This window comes from Haliaeetus albicilla, chromosome 24 (assembly GCF_947461875.1).
Source record: "Haliaeetus albicilla chromosome 24, bHalAlb1.1, whole genome shotgun sequence".
In the NCBI taxonomy this organism is placed as follows: domain Eukaryota; kingdom Metazoa; phylum Chordata; class Aves; order Accipitriformes; family Accipitridae; genus Haliaeetus; species Haliaeetus albicilla.
The window spans coordinates 285,080-306,183 of record NC_091506.1 but is presented as its reverse complement, the minus strand read 5'-3'; the positions used below and the strand labels follow the sequence as shown (position 1 = coordinate 306,183).

The window sequence follows — 21,104 nt, the reverse complement described above, 5'->3', positions numbered from 1 at the left end:
CCCATGTAGTTTGAGCCTGGGGTTAGATTATGATTTGACTGTCTTCAGCTAGTAAAAGATGGAAATCAGCAGAAACACTTTTAGACCACTTTCTATAAATTGTGGAATTCTGTGCTGCTTCTAAGATAAATTAACTTTTTAGTCTAGTCTATGCCATAACCTTATACATGCAGGCACGAGTAGGAAATGGGGCCCTAGTCATTGTTTTCCTTGTTCCGTTTTCCTTTTACGCAGTGTTGACTGTTAATGCTTTGTAAAACTGGCACCAAAAGCACTGGGTTTTCAACCTTTATTTATTTTTCACTTTAATTATTCTAGTTGTAGCTGTAAGAAGACTCAGGAGGCAAGGTTGTCTGTATTGTATGAACTTGCTCGTTCCTGTCTCCAGGAGCTGTTAGCTCTTCTCTCTCACTTAAGTACCTTGATCATCCAGCCCTAAGGAAGAACAACTCCATGACTTGAGACATCAGGCTGATGCTTCGTTCTTCATAGCAGCTTTATATTTTCCCCTCATCTCTTTGGGCAGTGGCACAAAAGCAGGGCAGGGAACTTGGCCTTCAATTTCACACATGCATTCTCGCAGATGATACTTCTTGGGCCCAAAAGTTGCTGGATGTGATAGTTTTTTCCTTTCTCTTTCCTCTTTTTCAAGTGTTTCTCTAGAAAAGAGATCTGTTTGTTACTATCAGAAGCCTGAATGGCAATGTTTCCTCTCCCTTCCCTGGACGCAATTTACCAGAAAGATGGATTTACAGTTACTAGCTTGTGGACTTCACCTAGCTCATGTTTTTCTGGAAGAAGTGGTATTTCCTTCTCTATACAAAACAAAAGTATGCAGGGATAGTATGATGTGTGCTAGACTGTACGTTACTTACTTGCTTTTCCCCAAGATCTTTTTAATGTGCTCAGTTATCTCTTTGTTGGTTTTATCTTCCACGTCCACCAAAACTTGTTCTCCGTTGTCTGTCAAGAAAGATTTGTCATAATATATCAAACGGTACCTCTTCCCCACTGCATGCTGTTTCATGGTAGCTGCAAAAAGTTTTTAAACATGGAAACCGAAGATGTCTACTTCTCTTCTATGGTTGATGTACACTGCAATGTTTCAACAGAAAAAGTAAAGCCCTCATCTAGGGTGCCCCTAGGACAGCTGGCAGAAGTGAGAGGCAGCGGAGGTGAGCGCAGGCTCTTTGCTAATATGTCACTGAACAAGCACCCTCCCTCCCACGTCGCAGGCCCAGACGCCGAGGCCGAGTTCGAATGACAGACATGCAGATCAAATCACGCTTCCAGCGTGAAAACCGTCGCTGCGCTGATGCCTCCTGCAGACGGATCTGCGGGGGGGAACCCCCCCTGGGGGCTCAGGGCGGGAAAGGGGGGCAGGCCCGGCTCGCCGGTCCCGGCGGCACCTACCCAGGTAGAAGCGGAGGAAGGGCGAGGGGGTCATGTTCCGGAACAGCATGATCTGCACCCAGGGGTTCTTGTACTGGATCTGGGGGATGTTGAAAAACACAAACTTTCTGGAAAGGAGGAGAAGAACACACAAACGCACGTCGAGATGTCTCTGAGGGAGGCGCAGCCCCCCCCGCAAGCCGAGACGTCTGTGAGGAAGGCGCAGACCCCGCCGCGCCCCCGCGCTCACCTCGCCCCCTCGCTCAGCTCTCCCGCCGTGTTGTAGTTCACCGTCATCACCTTCACCGAGCTCTTGAAGATAACGTCGCCCTGGCCGAGGTACTGCAGCGTCCGCCTGATGGGGAACCGGCCTTTCATCGGCATGGCGGCGGCCCGGGCCCGCCTCGGCTCCGCCGCCGGGCGGAAATGGCGGAAGGCGCCGCCCCGCGCCGAGAGCGGCGGGAGCCGCAGTTCCCTCAGCAGCCGCGCGGCGCCGTGGGCGGCGCCAGGGCGGTGAAGCGGCGCCTCCCTCCGGCGGGCCTGGCCGCGGCGGGGGCCTGGGGCGGGCGCGCGCCTCTGCTGGCGGCGAGGGCAGCAGCTGGCGGGGGGGAAGGTGCCGCTTCACCTGCAGGCGACGGCGGCTGCGCGGGTCGCCCCGCTGTTTCTCCCGCTCTTTTAAAGAAAGGGCTGCGTTCGGTTCAAGGACGTTGCGCAAGGCCAGAGGTCTTTTCCACCAGTATTTCGCGGTCTACCCGAGAAGCTGCATTCTGCAGACTGGCAACCGCTTTGTGGCTACTGCAAGCGTGCGTGTTCTCGAGAAGGCTGCCCGGGTCCGAGGCAGCGCCCCCCGGCGGCGCAGCGGAGCCCGGCCCGGGCGTGGCCCGGGTGTCCCCGGGCTGCGACCTGCCAGAGCCGCTCCTGGCTCCTGTCCCAAAGAGTGAATTGGGCTGACGGGCGTAATAAAAGGAAGCCAAAACCACCCCAACCCAAATCGATTGGGCGGCAAAGATGGTAAGAAAGGGTGGAATTAAAAGTAAGGTACACGCAGGTCTCGTCTTGTGACCGCTAAAGCGGGAGAAATAACTAGTTAGTTTAAGGGAAGTAGAAGAGTTGGAAGAGGAACTAAAACATAAAGAAAGCGCTGCAACTCTTCTCCCTGGGAAGAAAAAGAGAAAAAAGAAAGAAAATCACATGCTTTTTTAACTTTGTTGTTTCCCTTTGTAGTAACATCATACCTTGATGCAAATTAATTTCTGAAACACGCTATTGGCCAGGAGTTTCCTTTTTCACTATTACTTTCATTTAAGCAGCTAAAGAAATACAAAAAGCAACAGAGTTTAATACATTACTTGGCATGGCATGAATGCCTGTACGTTTTTCTCTGTAACAAGCCAGACAGCTCTGTCAAATGCAAAAAATGCATTTTGTGCTCAAGAAAAATTGGTCTGACTCGATGCACGAGTTCATGCCACAGGATACATAAACACTGAAACATTTCCTACATGAAATTCTGTCAATGCACACTAATCTTGACTAGTGATACCCCTCTGAGCTCCTGTTGTTTCTTTTCTAGATGCTCTAGAGTAGCAAATTGAATGCTCTGCCTTTTCAAACTTCAAAACTAGGCAACAAAAACTGCTTCACAGCAGGCATCTAAATGAAAAAGGACCTTTTTTACTTTTACATCCATGTTTTTCTTGTAGACACTGGGACTTGACAACTGAAACCTAAAGTCATATTAATCCTCATTTCTGCTAAGTGAAACTTCTCTAAGAAGTTGCATGTTTCTAATAGCAGCCACAAGAAATGAAGTTAACTATCTTCTCTATATAAATATGTGTGGTGCATCTCAACCATGTTATATATAAAATGGAGAATGCATTTACTGTTTGGAATGGAGTTCAAGTTCATTACCTCTGTTATAAAGTGTGTGTGACGGGAACTAAAACAAGACCTAATGCATCACCTTAATTTCAAACCTGGGGAACAGGAAGGAGATACCAGATAAAAGTAAACATAAAGCATTGTCTATTAATAGATAACTATCTAGCGCCTCAAGAAAAAAAAAAAAAAAAAAAAAGAAGGCTAAAGAAGATTAATTAAAACCTCCTCCTTCTCCTTCTCCTAGAAGTAGTTCCCTGGTGTCAGTAAGGTTCATGGGATTTATCTTCTGTCTTAGGCCCAGTTAAATCACTCATAACATAATCACTATAGTGAAGGGAAAATACTGTTTCTCCCTGAAAGACAGTAAATTATGCATTTAGCTTAGACACCTAATGTTTAAGAAGAAATTAAGTGAACTTAAAAATAAAACTCAAGCATGCATTTATATTTGTAATTCACTTTAATGGTATAAACCTCATTTAGGTAGTAGTATTAAGCCACAACAATATAATGCCACATTTAAACAGCATTTAATAAAATGCATAAGCTAAACCATGCACTGCAATACTCTATATACAAACACAACAATGCAAATTCCTCTTCATGACTGAAGACATTGATTAGATATAAAATTCAGATTAAAAAAAGAACATGCTATTATTTTTAAATGCTATCACACGTAACAATGCTGATTTCACAAAAGAAGCTGTAAAAAATTAACTTCTGCAAGGTTTTTAACTTGACATTAAAATACAATAACATAAACAATAGTTTTCTAAATGACAACGAACAGAGACTTCCAGAAAATATTCCAAGGAATTAAAAGGAGATGATTCCTTTTATAAAAATTTGCTATTTTTGTAGGTGCTCAGAACTCCCTGGTATGCCAAATAGATACAACAGTTACATGATGTGCAGTTTTTCAGTTATGAAACTGTTTGAATACTGGCTTGCAGTGTACTTTGGAGTATAGATTAATTATTAAAAATATTCCCACATTTAATGTTAATTCCATGTATGAGGAATCTAACATATATGCTAAGTAACATGTTTTCTTCTTAAAGAATGTCCTTTTTATTTGAAATTTATTCAGTCCTACTTTTAACCCACAATCATCGAAAATATTTTAAAATGGACCTGTGCCTTACTATCATTTATCTAAGATCATTAAAAAATGTACAAGCAGCCACTTTTTCAGGGCTGTTAGATACTTGGCAATAGGTGTGCTTCTCAGACTTTTGCTTTCTGTGATCAAATAGAGAAAGCTGATTTCACATTCCACAGTTTCCATAGAGTATTACAACAGAGCCTTTATTGCCACTTAAATTTGGGTGCATTTTGTCCTTCAGAATACAAGCAATTCAAACGTGTATGTAAAACAAGTTCACAATTTTAAAATATGCTCTTTTTTCTAAATTTACAGTTGAATTTTTAAACAGATCCTGATCAATACGCCAACTGGCTTCCTAATCTTTAAAAATGTTACTGCAGTACAATGACTTAATAGACATTCAGGTTTCCATTCAGCCTTTAAAGAGGAAAGCAAACATTATTCAAACAGCACTGATTGTCAAGATACCAATGAAGGACCATCTGTCACAGGAATTCCTGACATTAATTTAAATAATTTTCCTGCTGGAAATCTCAAAAATAAGGTTTGAAATGTTAAAATGGATGTTTTACAGATTTTTTCTGTATTTGAAACAAAAGCTTATACACACTTACTAAACAATATAGTGAGAAACAGAGAACATTCTTAGCATTTTCCATAGCAAAGACTTTACACGCAGAGGGCCTGACTCTGAAAGAGACTTGTGTTTTACTTTAAGCATGCAAGAAGCTCACTTTTTATTTTCATTGGTGTCTGCTCATCTGCTTAAACATACACAAGTCTTTGCCACATTGAGTACAAAAGGTGGAAATAAATGCCCAGAAAATTCCACTTCACCTTTTTCATATGACAGAAACAAGACTTGCTGAACTACTCCCCTACATGGTATGTGAAATTCTTTAAAAAAACAAAGTTAGGAGAATTACTTTCGCAGAAGGCTTCCTTTGTAACTTAAGTCATCAGGAGGGAAAAGGAACAAGAACTACTTATATTTTGATAATTTAAATGTTTGAATACTCCCTATGAGTAATAAATTGTGTTACTGCAAGTCTCACTTCATAAATGCTCCATGTGCCCAGCTCCCATGTGAACAATGGAAACTTAACACACACGGAGTGCAAGATCTGCGCAAATTAGTTTCAGGAAAGGAGAGAATGTGAAAATGGACATCAGCCTGACAACTAAATGAACTAACCAGCTTTGTTTAGTTTAAGCTAGACAATAAAGAGAATAACTTTGGAAAGTGAATATAGAATTGAAATGCATCATGAAAATCCTAAATAAGCCTTGATGCTTGCTAACAAACTAACTGCAATCTCCCTCCTATTTAATTACCACTGTAACAGAAATGTTGTTTCATTGAACAAAGTACATAGTCTGTGTTTAACTAACGGTTTGGTTTCATGTTATCATTATGGCAATATGAGTATTGATTTTTTTAAACCGCATCTGTTGCATGCTGTTCTGTGTGCTACAGTTCAATGATGAAGGGCAACTTGTTTTTCTTCCAATTAGCCACTGCTGAAGACTTAAAAAAATCAATCCCTTACCAAGTTTCACTGCAAAATAAAACTTTACCAAAAAGTCTCTCAGAAGGCTGAAGGAGAATGAGTATGTATTGAAAACAGGGAAGTATTTTCTATGACTGTAGTTATAACAGACATTACATGTTCAATTACCTATTCACTGGCAGACTTCTACACGTCAAATAAGAAAAGGTAAAGGGAGTAATGTAAAAGCCAGAAAATTCATGGAATATATTTATCAGTTCTGAATAGCAAATACTAAATTCAGGCTGGGTTTAGAAAAAGGTGCAAAGCTCTGAAATTCATGAGGATTCACCTGCTTAAGCGAGGCTTAGTTTGGGCTAAGAAATGAAAACTAGGAAGCTCTGGATTAGCAAATGAATGAAAAGCTTTAACATATAGAACGGTATGAATACATGGCTACATATCTGTACATATATACATACACTACACACTTTCTTTACACTGTACATAATATATTTAGACATAGGTATAAACATATACATTCATACACACATACATACAGCTATGCACATATGCATTAGCTGCTCATGTTTTAGAATTGAACATGCAGAAATGCACAATGGTGGGAGGCACAAAATAAAGATGTGTAAAAATCTATTAAAACCCTTAAAAAGAAGGAAGATGGGCATGAATTTAACAATAATAAGCCATTTTCAAAGCATTCATGTAACTCAGAGGATAAAACAGGCTGTGGGAATTATGGCACATTATGACAGTATTATCTGTGATGAACTTAGCATGACTTCACAACAAAAAGCTCAATAATAAGGTAATTCTGGGGTTTGATGTTTTCCAAGTCTAATATATTTAGACTTAGAGCATTTAAACTTTATGAAGAATTTTACTTTAACTTGCAACCTCAGTATAAATAATGTTCTAATTTTTTTTCACAAATAATTTCCCATATAATGTTGATAACGTTGACTGCAGCAGAAGTAGGGTTGTAGCATTATCTAACAAGAGGGGTTATGGCATTTTTCATCAAACAATAAACCTGAACTTAGTTCAAGAGAATTTATTGTTAAAATGACTCAGCAACTTTAGAATTAAAAGGTGCAAAAAGTAAATGTTTTCATTTTCTCCCCTTTGCCATGCCCTCTTGGTAATTTTTCATATAAAGCTGGTTTTTAAACTAATTTTCTGTCATTCAAGATCCAGTAGATGCTGGCAATTGTCCTTCCTCTACCCCTTACTCTCCTTTTTAGGATAAACATGGCCTCATTTTGTTGATTCTCCCTGGATATATGGAGTCATTAGGACTGCAGACATTGTGTGCTGCTCTCACAGCAGGCCCATGCTTATCATCAGAGCAAACCACCGCAGCAGCTGTTCTGTTGATGTATGTATGGCAAGCAAGGCAAACTGCTGGGACAGATGGGAGCCTACTTGTTGTTTGCCTGGTATTTCTGCTTTTTCTCTTATGGGGAAGAGTAGATGAAAAAGAACCAACCTACGCTGCTTTTGCACTCTTAAAAGTAACTGAAGGAGAGGAGAGGGATTTCAAATAGAAAATCAACATCAAAAATTTTTTTTTCTTCTTTCAGGGTGATATCATCCTATAGGTATTTGCACCTGTGTACGTCTGAGTGACCTGCCAGTTCTACTGTTCACACCACCCAATTCAAACATGGCCCCTGACTGGTGCTGCTATTGCAGAAAGCTGCTTTGATCACTGCTGCTTTGGCCGTATCCTCAGCCTGATAATTTCCAGTTCCCTTTTCCTGTATAAACTCTATTCCCGATACCCTTGCTACTGATGCTATTCGGTGCTTTTTAAAATTATCCCTTACTAATTAAACAGCAGGTAATCAGGGAAGAACCCTAACTACCCTCTTAACTTTAATTGGCAGGAAAATGTACTGACATCTTCAGCATCTTGGATGAAATCTTTCAGGAACCTGTGAACGTCCTGTGTACTATACACAACAATGAAAACACTGAAGTGTTCTACAGTGTCTACCAAAGAAGAGTCAGGAAACTGGTTTTGCCTGGAAGTTTCAGCCCTGACTTGTTTTCCTATCACACCTCAGAATATGCCCTTTGCCAAAGGGTACTATAATGATAATGCAGAGCCAGCTGTATTCTGCACAGAAATCTTGAGTCAGTGCTATTCACTGGAGGCATTACAGCTGCCCTGAGGGCCAAGTGCTTCAGCTGATGGTAAAAAGAGACTTGGTAAATGATACCAAGTAATCAATGGTGACCAACAATAGTTTCTTGCCCCAGAGTGCTCTGAAAGCTAACCCTCCTTAATAATCTAACATTTTAAGGCAGCTAAAATAAAGGCTTGTATGATCTCTTTGAAGGATCTCTCCTTGGAGATTATTTTTTCCTTTTCTACCAGTTTCATGCCAGAGTAACATCACTGGCACCAAAAGCATTGTATCTAATCTACAAGCAGTGTAAATAGGCAGAGAAAGATGTCTTTTCCACATGGTCTTAGTTCTGCATCTCTTTAGTAAATGTAAGTAAATGAAGGGAAGAAAAGTAGTATACCTTCTTGCCCTTGTCACAAATGCAGTAAAAATCATTATTACAAAGCTGACCCAAAATGCTCCTACAGAGTTATTGATCATTGTTCTTTTTACCTGCAAGATTCAAATCCAGTTCCTTCTGAAAAGAACTGGAAAACGAATGAAGCACATGGAGAATGGACATTATTGCCTCATTATCACTCCCTGCATGCCCCAGTTTCAGTCAGCACAGAATTCAAACATTTGTCTTAATGAATTACTATCAATACCTACATGCACTCAAGTTCAGACAGATCTAACCAGGTAGTTTATCACTGTATTTCTACAGTTAAAATATTTTCATTTCAAGAGCAGCAGAAACAGGACCTCAAAAATGCTGGAGAGAGTGAATTTTAGGCACTAAGCAGAGCTTCAGGAAGATGTCACTTTTCTTAGAATCTCTTTCAGACTGTGGTCCTTTGAGCCCTAGTTCTGTAAACACAAGTTTGGCATTGGAATTTGGCCTTTATGAAAACAAGCTATTTCCATACTTAAAAATCAAGAAATAGCTTTTCAATATTTGTTACAATAATAAAAAACCTGTCCTGTCCCATATTCATAAGCAAAAGTCTGCACTTGCAAAGAAGAAACAAAATTAAACTAATTTAAAAGTAAAGCTAGTAAGATTAGCCTGTTAGGATCTTCCAGTTACTGGCAGGGGGATGAAACAAACCTCAGAAATGACAAGAACTGCATCAGCATTGTATTTTCTGCAGAGATAGTTTGAAACTTGCTAGAGTCTGCAGCTGTACTGTGTACACTGTTCTACCTTCCTTATGTTAGTGGCCTGAAAGCCAAATCACCAGAAGAGGCCAAAAATAATGTCAAAGGTTAACACAGAGCAAGAATAACTTTGTGAGGCCCATTTTCCTTAGATGTACCTTTTTCTATTGCTACCAAGCAACACCTAAAGTGTTGGCAGAAAGAATCCCTTCGTCAGTTCTATGCCTCTTGAACATCTGTTTTCTATTGATGGACATAAAAGGAAAAAAAGATTTCTTTGAATGAGCTAAAATAGCTTCACTGCTAGATTACACCTAGATCACTGATAGATTAGCAGCTTCACTGCTTGATACACCAGAGGGTCGTACTGCCATTGAGAGGTACCTCAACAGGATGGAAAAATGGGCTGAAGGGAACCTCATGAAGATCACAAAGGGGAAGCACAAAGTTCTGCCCCTGGGGAGGAACAACCCCAGGCACTAATATATGCTGGGGGCCACCCAGCTGGAAAGCAGCTTGGCAGAACAGGACCTGGGTGTCCTGGTGGACACCAAGCTGAACAGAAGCCAGCAACGTCCCCTTGCCGCAATGAAGGCTAATGGTATCCTGGGCGGCATTAGGCAAAGCGTTGCCAGCAGGTCGAGGGAGGGGATCCTTCCCCTCTACTTGGCACTGGTGAGGCCACACCTGGAGTGCTGTCTCCAGTGCTGGGCTCCTCAGTACAAGAGAGACATGGAAACCTTGGAAAGAGTCCAACGAAGGGCCACAAAGATGATGAAGGGACTGGAACATCTCTCCTGTGAGGAAAGGCTGAGGCAGCTGGGACTGTTCAGCCTGGAGAAGAGAAGGCTCAGGGTGGGGGGAGATCTCATCAATGGATATAAATACCTGAAGGGAGGGTACAAAGAAGATGGAGCCAGGCTCTTCTCAGTGGTGCCCAGTGACAGGACCAGAGGCAGTGGGCACAAACTGAAACACAGGAGGTTCCCTCAAACATCAGGAAACACTTTTTCACTCTGAGGGTGACCGAGCACTGGCACAGGTTGCCCCCGGAGGTTGTGGAGTCTTCATCCTTGGAGATGCTCAAAAGCTGCCTGGACATGGTCCTGGGCAGCTGGCTCTAGGTGGCCCTGCCTGAGCAGGGGGGTTGGACCAGATACCTCCAGAGGTCCCTTCCAACCTCAACCAGTCTGTGATACTGTAATTACACTTGAAATTTAGTGCAAAGGAGCCCTACTGCACTGGAGAAGATGGTTTATAGTTTTATATGGCAGTGTTTTAAGTGATTCCTTTCAGTGTCTCTCCATCATATACAAATTTTTGGCTCATTTTTATGACAGCCCTTGAGCAGCATGTAAGAAAGAAGTGTTAGGTTATTCATCACATCTCTCTTCTTATTTATAGCTAATATTCAAATATGCAAAACTTTTTAGATTCTGAATATTTCTTAAGCTCTATGATCTACCATCTACCATCCAAATTTCTACAATCCAAACTGTTAGTCTTGCAATCAAAATAGTGTATAGTTAGAGAAAGTACTTTTTGTAAATGGCATAAAGACTAAATTAGCTTGGTTCTGACTAATGCAAGCCAGCAAATCATGCTGATGATGCTACACAAAGAGAGACTTTATAGCCTTTAGGTGGTAATATCAGAATCTGAAGTATGGAACTGGTCCATTTAATCTATTAAATGCATGCACAATAAATAAACCCTAGATATGGATTGCATTGTTGTTACTTCATTTACACAAATTAATAATTTATCCCTAAAGTCCAGGGAACTATCTGCAGAGTAAGTGACTACCAGAGATGGATCAAAAATATCATTATGTGGCCTTGCATTTGTAGGGAGTGTAGTTTATTCGTAAACAGAGTTGCATGATATTTACCATTTTGATTTACAAATGTAATACAATGCATACACTTTTAAGTTTTATTTCATGCAAACCTTCTGTTCCCAAAAAACTGTAGTGGCTTTATTTTGTTTCCTGAACTGTTATGCTTACACAGCACAAGTAAGAAAAATTAGGAAAACAATTTTTTGCACATAAAATGGGGCCTTTTTACTTGAAAAATTGGAAGTGGAAATGATGTTGGTCATGAAAAAGCCAGCTGGTATATATTCAAATCTGGGGAAAAAAAGATTCCAATGGCTAGTTTTTGTGCTAAGGAATATTTCATTTGTCATTAATAATGCTTACTTATCTGCTTAAATGATTTTTACAAAATACTGAAAGCAAATTAAACTGCATAATCTTTTTTGCAATGAAAAATATCACAGCAGGTCAATGCATACTGCTTTTAGAACAACAATGACATAACCCAATAAAATCTTAAATTTTAACAAAAATGGCCACAACTCTTTCCAAGGTAGCTATTTCTTCTGAAGTTGTTAATATCACAATTAATTTTTAAGTTGTATACCCTTAAAACAGGGACTTTGCATCAGAAGTGCTGACACAATCACATAAAAAGGTACACTGCAATAAAACAGCTAGTACAAAATTCTGCATCCAGTTGACTTAACATTCAGAGTGCAGACCTTCCATCACATTAAAAATATGACAATTTCATTTGCTATAGCAAAAGCCGAGAGAAATGAAAGTGCGATATTACAAATCTCTGCATGTATATGGGACTCTTTGTAACACGCTTTTGAGAAGAGAAGATTCTGAATGCTGTGTAACAGTGGTAACTGTAGAAGACTTTAATGCATCCAGAAGCTAAAATTAAATACCTTTCCATGTCACAATGAGTGCTACAAATGTGAGCCTCCTAATGAGAATGAAGTATACCAGGTTAGGACTTTTTATTACATTAGAAGCCTCATCTAGAGCTACTTAAGGTCTTTTGGTTATAATTCAGACCCTTAAAAAAGACACAAACGCCAACCTGGTTGGTGTTTCTAAATAAATCTCAGTAACAGAAGAAAAACGAAAGTGCTGAACTTATCATAAGATTTTTGCCACATAAAAATACAGAAGTAGAAAATGCCTCTACCATACAAATAATTAAAATAATTGATGCATCTAATGAGCCAGGATCAGATGAAGGTATTAATTGCCATAACTTTTTTTTAAACTTTGATTGCTTTAAATATTTAATGTCAATGATAATAAATTATACTAAAATGAAAGCAATGCTAGCTGCTAATAGCCAATGCCAGAAAACATGTCGATGGCTCATCACTCTAGACAATTAAAAAGTAGTTAATTTTCATGGTATATCAGTCATTAACTGCAATTGTACATGACTGAATGTAAATCCTAACTATTTCAGTTTCAAACTGAGTCATAGGAAGGTTGAGAGCACTGCAAAACTGGGAGTGCTCAGTCGGGGAAGGGGACGGAGGGGGGAAGAAATAAAGTAAGACAGCTTTGTAATATACTCTTGCTGACAGCCAGAGGTTCTACACATTTCAGGTTTTAAATTGTACCTTTGGCTGGATGATGAGGGTGTTTAGGAGTAGAGAGGGAAGGAGTAAATTTGGAAATACAAAGAGCATACTCAAAGAGCATCACACAGCTCTACTTGAAAATGACTGTTCTTCCAGTTAATGACTGATTTTTCCCACAATCAAAACACTTACTATTAGAATAACATTTGTCATGACTGCATTGGTCTGAACAGAAACTTTAAGGAACCTGAATATTTCATCATTACTGTGGCAAGAAACACATTTTTTTCTCCTAGTTTGGATAATTCCCATAGCACGTAATAGTCACTATGACTGCATCGTACTGTGAATTACAACTGCATTAATTTAATAGTATAGTTTCATATAATGTGGGTATCTAATTCAAGAATCCACATTAATATTTCATGCATAACATAAGAGCAAGTGACTTTTTGTAGAATAAATGATTGTCTCCTGTAGCATTCTACATTTTCACAGAAATCAATAGCATTTGGACTAAGGACATATGCAATTTTTTTCATTTTCCATACTCATAAGCAGGATGTTGATGATGTCGCTTTGACAAGAAGTGCTTACAAAGTGCTAGTATTATACCCTGGCATTTATTAGATATTAACTCCAAGGATATTTTTAAATATATACATACTGTTCTTTTTACTTTTAAAGTAATTTTATTACTAATCTCTGATATTATAAAACTCTATTTTTAACCACTGATAATTTCTAAATACAAAGCATGTGAAAAGTATGTTCAGTAATCCATAGCCTTTTAAATGAAAGGCATCAAAAATATTCCTTGTGGCAGAAAAGATCCTATAGCAGGTCTTTTAATAGCTGCTTAAATTTTGTCAATGTCAGCAAACAGACAAGGAGAAATCTGACAGGAAACTGATAACAAGTTGGAAATATTTCTACATACCAAAATGCTATTCTTTTAACTTCATAATTGTGTGTTTTTACAAAAATTACTTCAATCCATCAAATTGTGTTGTTCCTACTACGCAGACGTGCCAGTTATTTGACCATTATATTCTGCTGTTTCCATTTTGAGAATGTAGGGTATTATGCTGTCAATGGGAACATTTCCAATGAGACCAGTAAAAAATAGTTCCTCGGTAATGCTAGAGCTCATCAGCCTAAGTGCTGGCAGGCGAACTAGAATCCGGGCTAGCCTGAAAAAGAATTTCAGTGGATTATAAATACATATAATACCAGTTTAAAATACTTCGTGGCTAAAGAGCTGGATCTGTTTTTATTATTACCATAACTCATGAATGGGAGTAAAGAGGCAATTAAAGCTAATTGAGCTACCATAAAAAGAATGGTTACTTTTCTAACCTGCAAGTGAAATGAAAAGCCACCATCTTTCTTTGTGGTTTTCCAATGAAAAAGACATATTAATGCCCTTTATAGATACACTGTGTATGTACAAACATACAATTCTCCTGGTCTGCTTTTGAAATTCCCAGCTCTGGAACCACTTCATAATTTAGAACAATGCTGAGACTAATAATATTCATACTGACTAGTGAGGACATTTGCAAAATTTTAAGAGTAAAATGCTTAATTAAAATTTAAACCAAAATCAGCATCGTCCTCAGTTGCCTAGCAACTTAATGACAAACCAGACAGCAAGAATGGGACTGGATATATATAAAAGGAAATAAGAGAATCTGCTTCTGATGAGAAAAGGAATTTGGAGGGATATGCTGTTAGCCATACATATTGCCAAATGCTGTGTTTTTTTAAGTACCAGGATGTTAACAGACATCTAATATAATGAAGTGATTGTATCGAATTTCTGGAGTTTCAACGCATTTGAAATTTAGGACAGTGATGAAAGCAAATCTGCTGTGTTTATATGGCAGATGTACATCACAAATGCCAAAATATTTAGATTTCCTGAACCAGAGCTATGTAATAGCAAACCTTAGGCAGCACTGAACACAGGCCCCTGGAAAATGCTTGAGTATCTGTGGAGAAAATATGTAAGATCCACTCTGCTAATATACCATATCTTGTAAACTTTAGGAGAAAATTGCAAAAAGATTCAAGCTACGCTGCTGTTTTTGTGAAAATTATAACACTTGTACTTCTATCTCAATTTGTGCCAGCATTCAGTTGCTTAGAAATAATCAGATTTGTACTCTAAAACTTATCTATGGGTGAGCATAGGGATATAGACAATATCAATTAAAATATAGGACATTGTTTGGGAAATGTAACTCTCATTTTCTTCCTTCAGCCACTATTAAGAGAAGTAAGTATATAGAACAAATTCTGTATTTCTTTTTATGGCAGATATCCAGCTCTCACGCATCAAACCAGAATAATTGAATTGCACACAGAAGAATGTGGGATTTGAGGATATTTCTGAAGCAGAGAATCCCATCTTCACTGCATCTAACTGGGAATCCTGATGCCCTTTCTGTTGCCCAACACAGAGTTAAGTCTGTAAGATCAGTGCAGATACCAGCTTCTGAGATGGGAGAAGCTCTCTCTTTTACAGGCTTTTTTCTTTTTTTTTTTTTTGTTTGTTTTGTTTTGTTTTTTAAAGTTACACTATCCTCAGATGTTGCTTAAATGTATGGGATTGCATGCTTCTTTACATGGGGATACCTTTCACAGTAAAAGAGAACATGTTCTAGGATATATTGATAGACAGAAGTTAGAAATTCCCTTGTAGTACAGAGAATCATTGTGTTGATGAAATTTAAAATAGTTTTGAAGGAGAGTATTAGAAAACAGGACAATTATTTCTAGCAAATAAGGAACAGGAACAGTTAAGAGGTGAAAAAACAAGTTAGATACTTTGAAAGAGAAGTCCTTGGAAATTAAAAAACCACAAAGGACGTGGGAATTTCTTGTAAACAGAAGCTGAAGAGTTGGTTCTCCACGTGCAATCCTTATTTTTCCAAGGTTTATAAACTGAGTTTTAATACTTTTCTGCACATGTAACTTGACAAACATTTAAAGGATGATAATCACCTTTTATTATCCCAAAGCCTCTGACGACTAACTTGAAAAAGGAGGCAGTTAGAATTAAAGTTTGATGGAGTAGAGGCAGTTATTCTTGAGACTTCTAATAAAGTAAGTCTGTTTACTTTTCTAAACATAGCAATGAGACTCTCAAAAAAAAAAGACCCCAAACTAAAAAAAATAACAGAAAGTACTCAAGTTTAATTTACATGGAAGAAGCTAGACAGCTATTCTTGCTTCTACCTATCTTTAAACAAACCTGTTTGCTTTTATGAACAAGGTTCTAGTTCTTTCTCATCAACAGTCAAAAAAGAACAGATGTCAAAAAGGAAATTTTTACATCAATGAAGTTATTTCGTACTTTTGCCAGCTACAGCCCACAACATTACTTTGGGTACTATAGACAATAAATACCTATAAGTATCTTCTGGATAGGTTTTTTGTACATAGTCCTGCAATTCCATCTGTGCCTTCTCCTGGAATTTTTCTATTTGGGTTGAACTGGTCAGACCAGGGTGATCTAAAGAAACAAAACATTTCTGTATGTCCATTGTTTCCCTATACATTGTGAAATATATGTAGTTATAAGATTCTTGCATTTAATTTCATTTAAATATTTCTCTTGTATTGTGATGTTTAACATGTTAGCTGTATAAAGGAAACCACCCAATTGAACACTTGCTTCCTGGCTTCAGAAGTAGCTTGCTCACTTTTCTCTCTATAGCTGTGTGTATCCACAAGAAAGTGGAAAAAGATTAAGCCTGTAGGTATGTACCAGGCAATGACACTCCTAGCTTATGTTTCTAACCTTGCATTTTTTAAAGCGTTTGCCTCTGTGATTTTGACTAACTATGCTGACTGAGCAGTATCTAGGGTTGTTTTCTTAACACATCAATTTCTTGACCTTCCCGAGTCCGTCTCATGTTTTAATTCCAGCTGGCTCAGCTCCTCAAAGACAGTCACATGATCAGAAAAAAACAGAAAATACCACATATATGACTATGCCCAAGTATCTTCTGTGTTGTGTTCAAACTGCTCTTCCCTTGAAATGGGACAGAGCTAGCTTGAGTTTGGAGAATTTCTTGGTCCTCCAACTTGAATAAAAACCCTAATAAACCTAACCCTAATGGTACAATCCGCAAAAAAATTTCAAAAGCAAATTTCAGGACACCAATAGCTTCTAATTAAAGTAAGTTTTATTAAAAAGAGAAAAATAGTATCAGTGCGACCCCCCTCCCCCAAACCTGATAACAAGATACTCCTTTTCTTTGTACTTTGTTAAATTCAACATGGTAAACGCCTTTCAATGAAAGTAAATAATTTACATTTACGAGCAAGATTTTCCCTTTCACTCAGCCTGTCAGCAGTTTTAAATTAACCTTTCTGTGTCCTAGGAACATTTCTCCACCTTTGCTGAAGGGACTGTCACTTCCCATTTCTTTCATGTCCTTACCTTATCATTCCAGAAAATCTTAAGTGTCTTCTTTGAGTAAATCCTCATATCTCATAAACACTGTTGATGATGCTTTAGTTGTCTGCTGTCATTTTTTTTGGTAACAAATGGAAGACAGCCTGTTTACATTTAGTTTTGGAGATTTTGTGGAAGTTCCATATAAAATACGGTGGTATTTCTGCTCATATTTCATTGATCCCTCTTATGAGTGTATTAAAAATACTAAAATTGAAGCCAATTTCTTTTTGTCACTTTGAGAATGTAGTTCCTCTAATCCTTCCTGCCATTTACTTCACTAATATTGCTAGTGCACATCCTAGATTAATTTATTACTCATAGATTCTCAGCTGAAGGTAATTGAGAATCTAGTCTTCTAAGGTGGATGTACAGGAAATACCTGATATATTGGAACTGTAAATAACATGGTTATGTTGCTCCAAAGTTATTTTCAAAACACATATTGTTTGTGATAAATCATTATGGAACAAACATTTTATCTGCACCTTAACAGACCAGTCTCATCTCAACACATTAATCTCATTAAAAAAATTGCTAAAACATTAACATATGAATGCTTATTATTTAAAAAGATACAGTTACTAAATTCCTTACCAGGGCTAAAGAGGACTATAGCTTTAAGGTATGCATATTCATATCCATCAATATCAAGCTTGGCCATGCTGTTACAGAACTCCTGAAGTTTCCAGATGTGTTCCATGACTTGCTTTATTCTGTCTCCAGAAAGTTTATCTACAAAAAGATATTGCTTACTATTTCATGTGAGCTCAAGTACATCTGATATATTAACTGATATCCTTTTATAAAACAAGTGAAGTGGCATTTTAAATTCTTTTGTGTCATTTGCTATCTTAAAACCACTTAACATACAAGGGTAGCCTGAACGATTATGGAAGTGAAGATTTATAAAGCTGAGTCAGACACAGAGCTAACAAACAGAATGTTAACTCTTTTGCATAATTTTGCCAGTACAGCATAATCTGCAACACCAATCTTATTCCAGTGTTGTACTATTCTGAGCAGACTCTCAAAAATGGTGAATTATTCCTCAAATGGCTAGAGTGATTCTGGGAATGAACAGAAGCACAAAACAAATGCTATCACGCAATCGTAGTTTTAAATTCAAACAGTATTGAGTTAGCTTTTCCAGAAGTGAATGCAAGAGCAGTAATGACAGTGCTACTTTTTCCTCTATCTGTACTTCTAGAAGTGAATTTTTCCTTTACTGTGGTAAATAGGCTTTCTTCCTTCTGAGTAAATTCACTCAAATACATGTACACAGATTCTTGCATTGTTTGAAACATCACGTTCCTTCTGTTGGCTTCATATTTTTTCTTAAAATGTTGATTTAAAAAAAAAAAATCTTATACTATTTGTGGATAAGTTACAATTGAGTGGCATTAGCTGCTCAGCTAGGGAGGGAGAGATTTCTATTTTGGTAAACGTACCTTCTCTCTGACTGCATATCTGCAGACTAGTCAAAGAATGAAAATCTTAGAGATTACATTAAAATAAATCTTTGAATATATAATTACTCTTATCAAACTTCAGAGAGAAGTCAATTCACAAGGGATAAAACTCTTTCTTGGGAAACACATTAGAATAATTTTATTCCAGTCATATCTCTAATGCTAATAATTCATATAATTATAACTGAAATTTTTTACCTTTGTCTGTACATTGCTTAGACCCGTGTGCCTTAAACTGAATCTTTGATGTAATTTATGATTATTTTACATATTTTCTGAAACCACAATAAAAAGATTGAACAGAAGAAACATTTTTTGCACCATGTCCTGAAATAAGAATGAAAGCATAATCTACACTTCTAAAATACAGGAATTATGATACAAGTTTTTAGTTACTCAGGATGGATCAAGATAGACATAATGTAACGTTTTTATTTCTCTATTAAGTGCGAAATGATGGTGTAGACATACTCAGGAAAAGTGAACTTGAATTCCAGAGTTTCCAAATAGCCTCATCGCTAAAATGCTTCCTAGATAAAGTTCTGAAATTTCTTCACTTTGTTTTGAATTTTAAAGTTATAATATACAATATAATATGATAACTTTGCAGAATAGATAAATAAAACAAATCATCAACAAATCATAATAAAACAAATCATCCTCTTTTCTTGGCCAGTCTCAGGTAACACAGTATGACTGGAAGTACAGGTTGTAGAACAAATTTTTTTTTTTCTTTTTTGAGACATGTGAACAGAAGTGGAGCCAGCTTAAGACTGTAATAGCCCCACCACTTGCTCCTCCACAAACTCATTGCCTGGGGTGTAGGTGGAATTTTATTCTGACAGATATAATTAAAAGCCTAATGTTGTGCAGAACATACAATGTGCATGATTCCCTATTGGTATCTGAAAACTCTCGCCTCTCTGTGCAGGAAAGGAGTATCAGTTTGTTGTATTTTGAGGGCTGTCCAGGCTCTCTTAAATTACAAAAAAAAAAAAAAAAAGAAAGAAAAAAACCCACCCTATATTCATTATGAAAGCATACTGTCCATTAAAGAATCAAATTTCTGTCTAATTTACTTTATCATAATGAAAGTAATAAAGCAGATTAAAACAAATGTACTTTACTAGGACTGAAGGATATTAAACATTTTTTTTCAGATTATCTACTTCTGTACATTTTACAGTTCTACAATCAAGTTTTACTCTCTTCAATTGTCCTGGTTTCAGCTGGAATAAAGTTAATTTTCTTCTTCGTAGCTGGTATAGTGCTGTGTTTTGGATTTAGGATGAGAATAATGCTGATAACACACTGATGCTTTAGTTGTTGCTAAGCAATGTTTCTACCAAGTCAATGACTTTTCAGCTTCTCATACTGCCCTGCCAGCGGAGGCTGGGGGTGCACAAGAAGTTGGGAGGGGACACAGCCAGGACAGCTGACCCAAATGAGCCAAAGGGGTATTCCATACCATATGATGTCATACCCAGTATATAAACTGGGGGGAGTTGGCTGGGGGCACCATGGCTCTGGGATTGGCTGGGCATTGGTCAGTGGGTGGTGAGCAATTGTATTGTGCAGCACTTGTTTTATATATTCTATTATTATCCCTTCCTTTTCTGTCCTGTTAAACTGTCTTTATCTCAACTCACTTCTTTTTTTTTCTTGTTTTCTCCTCCATCCCACTGAGTGGGGACAGTAAGAAAGCGGCTGTGTGGTGCTTAATTGCCAGCTGGGGTTAAAGCACAACATCAGTAAAAGCCTATTTTCTAATTTTTGCTGTGTGCACAATAAAGGCACCAAAAAATCATCAAACAATTTGGTACCAAATAGTATCCTGTTACTACTTTTAACTCACATTTAAATTTAAGCTAGATTTCATGTAATATGCTGTGTTTGCACAGTTTAAAGCTGCTAGTATTGTTTTTTCCTCCTATTAAAAATAGAATGTTATTTTCACGCTCATCAACTGTATTGATTGGGAGCATCCTTAAAGAAAAGAATGAAAAAAAGCAACGATAACAGATTATCATCCATTCTAGATACAGTCATCACTATCAACAGGCCAACACTGAATTAAAAAATAAAATTACATATATCTTCTTGTTGTTTAATGCTTCAGAAGGTACTTCAAAATACATTAATCATTACTGCATTATAGCAGTATCCAAAACCATTATACTTGCAAGAATATTCTTGTTGTGATACTTGGCAAATGCTGTAGTTTTATACAGTAAAGAGGAGAAGGAAAGTTCTGGAAGGAAAAAAATCTCGTGTGGTCTGAAAGAAGACATCATTATTCCAAGAGGAAAAAAAAATTACATCTGGATGGAAGGAAAGCTCTGTGAGCACACCCAACTTTAGGAGGTACTTGTCCTTCTCTATACTGCCAGCCAGATATAGAAGACAGGAGAATACGTTCCCCAGCCTTATCCCCATTTCTTCTATGGACACTTCTATCCCACAGAGATCTCACAAAGCAACAAAAGTTGTAGATCACGAGAAGAAAGGTAATTATGCAAGAGAAGGCTTCTCCTTCCCCTGGATCCTGGGGAACAATTCTGCCACCGATTAGGAAAAATCTTGTCAGAAATG

At 37.8% G+C, this 21,104-nt stretch overlaps 2 protein-coding genes across 9 annotated transcripts in view; both read right to left on the bottom strand.

The window, feature by feature from the left end:
* Positions 1–275: 275 nt before the first annotated feature.
* MRPS25 (mitochondrial ribosomal protein S25) lies at positions 276–1,848 on the bottom strand. Its single transcript, XM_069811718.1, has 4 exons — positions 1,643–1,848; positions 1,414–1,520; positions 876–963; positions 276–659 (listed from the first exon to the last, which is right to left on the bottom strand). The coding sequence occupies exons 1-4, from the start codon at positions 1,774–1,776 to the stop codon at positions 467–469; spliced, it is 522 nt and encodes a 173-aa protein (XP_069667819.1). The 5' UTR covers positions 1,777–1,848; the 3' UTR covers positions 276–466.
* A 1,869-nt stretch (positions 1,849–3,717) lies between these two features.
* The window catches only part of NR2C2 (nuclear receptor subfamily 2 group C member 2), a 47,933-nt gene continuing 30,546 nt past the window's right edge, over positions 3,718–21,104 (bottom strand). For 6 of the 8 annotated variants that reach the window (XM_069811710.1, XM_069811713.1, XM_069811712.1 and 3 more), the window contains 3 exons: positions 17,638–17,775; positions 15,987–16,092; positions 3,718–13,765 (listed from right to left, as the gene is read on the bottom strand). In XM_069811710.1, the coding sequence (XP_069667811.1) occupies positions 13,591–13,765; positions 15,987–16,092; positions 17,638–17,775 (419 nt within the window). In that variant the 3' untranslated portion in view covers positions 3,718–13,590. Of the gene's footprint in view, positions 13,766–15,986; positions 16,093–17,637; positions 17,776–17,796; positions 21,071–21,104 lie in introns of those variants that run through there. The other 2 variants (XM_069811716.1, XM_069811717.1) reach the window with 2 other exon arrangements.